The sequence below is a fragment of the Clarias gariepinus genome, chromosome 13 (genome assembly GCF_024256425.1).
Source record: "Clarias gariepinus isolate MV-2021 ecotype Netherlands chromosome 13, CGAR_prim_01v2, whole genome shotgun sequence".
Lineage (NCBI taxonomy): Eukaryota > Metazoa > Chordata > Actinopteri > Siluriformes > Clariidae > Clarias > Clarias gariepinus.
The window spans coordinates 15,211,460-15,217,459 of record NC_071112.1 but is presented as its reverse complement, the minus strand read 5'-3'; the positions used below and the strand labels follow the sequence as shown (position 1 = coordinate 15,217,459).

The following is a 6,000-nucleotide window of genomic DNA, read 5'->3' as shown; positions in this document are numbered from 1 at the left end:
GTGTCATTAAATAGATTTTTAAAATAATTATTATTAACAATTGTTTTATTTATTGATGGAAATCTACAAATATGCTCCTTTTACTTTCGTTAATTGTAGCCTATATGATGCTGTCAAAATATGACGCATAGGCCTATACGTACTGTATAAACAAATGCAAAAACGTGTATACACTACATAAAATCATTTAACAAAAATGGCTTATGTTAACAATAATTGCAGTTTATAATAAATTAAATATTATGTATATGCAAATAAGACATAAAATGTCACTGTTTCAATTTGAACCACTTAATGAAGTCATTTAATACAAATTAATTACAGAAAACTGTTTTATTCACGGCTCACAGCTTTTTTTTTCGTTTTTAAACCTCTCTCTCTGCCTTAAAAAAACAACGTTTATCTCTGCTTCAATATTCCTTTCGTTTGGCCCCGTGAAAAATCGATTTGTGCTGCAATTACGTTAGAGATCACTCGGGGATAATCCGATGTTAGTGGCTGATCAGTGTTGTTATTCGCTCATTAACAGGTGTACAGTTAGAAGTGCACATGGATTTCTCCGTGCGCGTGCGGGTGGGGAGGGAGTGTGCTGCACGAGCTCTTTCAACTTTATCCTGTATAGGTCACGCGAAATTACCCTCAGTCACATAAAGCACTGAGCATAGTACTGAAGTGCATGTTTATTTTGTTCATTATTTTATTTATTATATACTATAACAAGATCGTTACATAAATGAAATACAGTACAGATGTTAATTAAAATAGTCTACATTCTTACGTTATAATTAATCTCATTTTGGTCTATGCTTATGCAGTTTCTGCTTTTTATTTCTCCTTCTAGAATTTATGTTGATGCATTTTATATTGTTATCAACTTAATCAACGATTTCTATCGAAACTGGGCAAGAACTGTTTTGGTCTAAGTGGAGAAAGAGGAATAGGCAAATGAGCGCGTGTCAGTGGGCTGTCCCGCTCTCTACGTAACAGCGAGGGGAAGATCTACCGCGCACTCAAGTCACCGCGCTCGCGACTGTTTCTCACTTTATCCAACAACGTCGCGCAAAAACCCGTCAGCACTGACTGCATGCACACCGTCTGCTCGAACAATCAGTGAACACCCAGGTCTGAGTCCTGCATGTTGACGACCTGCACATTTCCACCGTAATGCTGGGCGCAGTGAAAATGGAAGGACACGAAACTCCTGACTGGAGTAGCTATTACACTGATGCACAGGAGGTACGTGCGATTAGTATTGTGTGAACTGCGTATTTTAGTGTGGGTGATGAGAAATAGTTTTAAAACTTTAAATTTACAACAGTCATGCAAGAAATTGACAAAGGTCTACGGGGCAGTGGAGAATATAAGCGAGGGTTTTTTTCTTGACCACATGCTCAGGATTACTTGTATCCCTAAAAATTGCAATGTTGTTGATTAATCTGAAGGTAATGCTAGATGAGGTCGGCTGTCCCGCGTGGTGGCGGTAGTGTTCCCGCTGCGCATTACTGCTTAATGCAATCACTGGAAATGTGCTCGGCTGAAGTGTACTTAAATAGAATTTCAAGTAAATGTATATAGACATCCTGAAATATATAAAAATTTATATAGCTTTATATAAAAATCTGAAACTTATTTTAAACCTTTAAAAAATATTTGAAGCACATTTAAACATCACTGACTGAATAATACTAAATATTAAGTTTTTTATAATGAATTGTAAATAATGTATAATAATATAATCTTTTGAATAGTTTTGTTTATTTATTTATTTATTTACTTATTTTACTTAATACATTAAAAAAATTTTTTTTAAATAAAAATCCTGGTGTAGGCCTGGTAATGGTAGGCTATTTTTTCTGATACTTTTTTATTGGTCATCATGCTTGTTTAGTGTCAAGCTATTTTTCTTTTCCTTTTTTGTCTGTGTGAGGAAACAATATTCAGAGTATACGTAGACAAATATTGAATAATGTTCGTGTGAAATAGCCTATATAAGCGTTTGCGCTTGTGTTTTCGTCATACATGCGCTGATTTTTGTACAACCTGTGACAAATTAACAATCTCAAAATTGTCTACTAAATAATAGGATACTAATAATAATAATAATAATAATAATAATGTGTGCGTTTTGTTTTGTTTCAGGTGTATTCGCCCATGACGAACAGCAGCATGAATGCTGGATTGACTTCTATGAACAGTATGAACAGTTATATGAGTATGTCCACCACTGGGAATATGACTTCCAGTTCTTTTAACATGTCCTATGCGAACCCTGCTCTCGGCGCTGGACTAAGCCCAGGAACTATGGCGGGGATGCAGTCGAGCGCAAGCAGCGCAATGAACGGAATGGGCGGCGGGGTCTCGACCATGGGCACCGCGCTTAGTCCAACCAATATGAATGCAATTTCAGCTCAGCACACGTCTATGAACGCACTAAACCCGTACTCAAGCATCAGTCCCACTCTGAGCCCTATGACATACGGTCAGCCTAACCTTAACAGAGCACGGGACAACAAGACTTTCAGAAGAAGTTATCCGCACGCTAAGCCTCCTTACTCTTACATATCACTTATTACTATGGCTATCCAGCAGTCACCCAGCAAGATGCTCACGCTTAGTGAGATCTATCAGTGGATAATGGATCTTTTTCCATATTACCGTCAAAACCAACAAAGGTGGCAAAACTCCATCAGACATTCGCTGTCTTTCAATGACTGCTTTGTCAAAGTGTCTAGGTCACCAGATAAGCCGGGAAAAGGCTCTTACTGGACCCTGCATCCTGACTCTGGAAATATGTTTGAGAATGGCTGTTACCTCCGCAGACAGAAGCGTTTCAAATGTGATAAAAAGCTTGTCGGAAGTAAAGGGCCTGATGGAAGGAAGGAGCAGAACGGGTCAGGCTCGCCGTCAAGTGACAGCACAAACACAAAGACCGGGCCCGTGGACTCCAACTCAAAAAACAGCGCAAACCAGTCAAGTCCTCAGAGCTTGGACCACAGAAATGGCAGTAGCAACACTGAACTGAAGAGCAGTGGCCCACAGATAGGCCTCCACCCCGTGGCCAACTCAGCCACGGCTCTCTCCTCTCTCTCTTTGCCCCCACACTCTATGGCCCACGAGTCTCAGCTGCACCTAAAGGGAGACCCCCATTACTCTTTCAACCACCCGTTTTCCATCAATAATTTAATGTCCTCCTCGGAGCAACAACACAAACTGGACTTGAAAGCATATGAACAAGCGTTGCAATATTCATCTTATGGCTCAGGTATGTCTTCCAGCCTGCCTCTCGGCAGTGCTTCTATGGCCGGAAGAGCGAGCATGGACCCCTCGGCTTTAGAGGCGTCTTACTACCAAGGTGTGTATTCAAGGCCAGTTCTTAACACTTCTTAGTTTGGTCTTATAATTTACTGCACTCAACAATTGCGGACAGATAAACTTTATTTTATTTTTGCATGCACCCTGTGCATTAAGGACTGTTGCTTTAAAGTATAATAATGTGTAATGTAATGTGTATAATAAAATATTGTAAAGAGTTTCCTTGAATGAGTGTATTACCCACCTATAAATAATTGCTAGTGTATTTAAAACGAGTTTGAGCTTGTAAAATAATGTACTCCCCCAAACCAATATGTCCTATGTGTTACAATGTGTACAAATGAAGGTCAGTTATGGTCTTGTGGAATGTGTGCTGCAGCTAAAAAGCAAAGTTAACTGTCTGTTGCAGATGTATTTGGATGTTGTCATTTTACTTGTTCTCTTTTGGGTTTTTATTTACCTCGTTTGATGAAAACATTTTAATCCCAAACTTGTACTGAAATAAGTTAATCAAACGTGAAAATGAATTGCGAATAAAACATGGTATTTCCTAATTACGCCAGTTAGTGTTTCGTTGCATGTTTATGTTAAGAAGCTCCTGGATAATTTGGCAAAATATATTTGGAGCATTCGGAGACGCTGGGTTTATTATCTTGAGGGTTAAGGAAATTATGGGGGCATTTTTTAACCTTCATGTACCGTTTCATTTAAAAAATATATATTTAATTATTATTGTCTGTTTAATAGTTGTGTTTTATTTTTATTTTTATCCTTCTTCTTAAGGGTTCAGATACCAAGGCTCAGTTTTTTTTTCATTAGGAATATGCGGCAAATAATAGCAAGTGCAAGGACCATTTTTCACATCTCAAAATAGATTAGAATAAATATATAACTATAGTAAGTCAACATTATTTACAAACCAATAATCAAATTAAAATAAAATGACAGTATAGCTGTTAAAGCATTTCTTTAATTATGTTTTTGTACACAGAAGTGCATATTAGCCGAATCTGTGTGGTTTGACTTTGTGTTGGTAAAAGACCAAGAGAAAATCCAAGTCTAACACAAGCGCAGCCTCAAAGCTTCTCCTCATAAAAGCTCTGCTCGCTCTTTAAATGGGATTTTTTAACAATATCATAGGGAGGCCAATCATCTTTTTGTCAAGCGTAACCTACATGACGGGCGCGTGAACCTGAACAGATTTTACTTTGATCGTGGTATTTTGTAGTCTCGCATTTTGGCTGACTAACCATGAAATTAGTTTAATCATCGTGCAACAGACCCTGATGCGTAAACAGAGTGGAAATTTTGATTTACACGCCAAAATGAAGCGGAGAAAGCGGCATAGTGCTTCGTTACCGAACGAGAAATAGTTTACACATATAAACACCATAGTGATTTTTTTTAAGCCAGGGTTCAAGCATTTACTAATCATACATTTTTACATGTCAAAACAATCACTTACCCAGAGCACTTAAATTTAAAATACCCCGGTGTCTTTGTTGATAAACCAATCTTAAATTAAAGGTTATAAAGATATTAAGCCATTGCTGATAAGCTCCCGAGAGCCATAGAGATCTGAACTATACAAAATACTTTGAAGCAGAACAAGATAAAACCAGAACAATGGCGAAGAATGAAATTAAAGTGATGCGCTGTAATGGACCGATAAGACGGGATAATAGTGTTTCAAGTGGCTTAAAATTCTCAAATGGAATGGAATGAGTTAGATGAAAAAAGCGATTTTGCACATTTATAACATATGAAACAACTCCGGAATTATTTTTTTTAAGTGTGTAATTTAATTATATTAAGTACGGCCACATACATGTCACCAACCACTGCTTTCCTAATAACTCCAATAACTAAAGCAATGACAAGACAAACGTGTTCTAACAATCAACAGTCATTTTTGTACATTTCTTCATTTTAGGTCATTTAGATAATCTTTGTAATTGTTGTTGGCTCCCGACACTACGCAACCATATAACGTATTCAGCAAATTGTACATTTATTTCATACATGCATGTTGTTGTTATCAGACGAGGAAGATTAAATTAAGCGCTCGATTGCAGCTTGCTTCATTAAAATAAAATGTTCCATATAGTAAAATTTACATTTTACCTTTTTGAATCATATTTATTTAGGGGTTTTCTATGATAAAATATCAGTTGCCATAAATGTTTTTGCTGCATTAAATTTTGTTTCGATAAGAAGGGGAAAATAAATTGTGTTGTTTTCCCTAAACATTTCAGAAAAGCGCGTAAACAACACTTTTGAAAGTGTTTTTGAAGTGAAAAGTTACTCAACGCTCAATAAGCTTGACATAAAATGTTGTTTTTATTATAGCCCATGTTTGTGTTGTGGTCAACTGAGCAGACTCCAGCCTATATCCTGCTGCGACATTAAAACAAAATTGTCACTGAGACAATTTTTTTGAAGAAGATAAGCTTTGCTTTTATAGATTTTAGTTATTCCGTATTTCGAGCAAGATGCATTGTAAATTGTATAATAATAATAATTATTATTATTATAATAATAACCAATAATAATGATGATGATGATTATTATTATTATTATTAAAACAGGTAGTAGCAGTAGGCTAATAGTTTTATTATCCTTTATTTAAAATTTAATTTAAATTGCCATACTTTTCAAAATTTGTAATATTCAATTATTCCTATCTTT

At 36.3% G+C, this 6,000-nt stretch overlaps 1 protein-coding gene across 1 annotated transcript; it reads left to right on the top strand.

The window, feature by feature from the left end:
* Positions 1 to 1,033: 1,033 nt before the first annotated feature.
* Positions 1,034 to 3,983, top strand: foxa1 (forkhead box A1). Its single transcript, XM_053510058.1, has 2 exons — positions 1,034 to 1,236; positions 2,140 to 3,983. Exons 1-2 carry the CDS (start codon positions 1,165 to 1,167, stop codon positions 3,385 to 3,387), a joined length of 1,320 nt encoding a protein of 439 aa, XP_053366033.1. The 5' UTR covers positions 1,034 to 1,164; the 3' UTR covers positions 3,388 to 3,983.
* The last annotated feature ends 2,017 nt before the right edge of the window (positions 3,984 to 6,000 follow it).

Excerpts from the sequence above, each read along its gene's own strand:
- foxa1 (XM_053510058.1), top strand. The coding sequence starts at position 1,165 with ATGCTGGGCGCAGTGAAAATGGAAGGACACGAAACTCCTGACTGGAGT. Across the intron at positions 1,237-2,139 it reads ATTACACTGATGCACAGGAG|GTGTATTCGCCCATGACGAA; the intron begins GTACGTGCGATT and ends GTTTTGTTTCAG.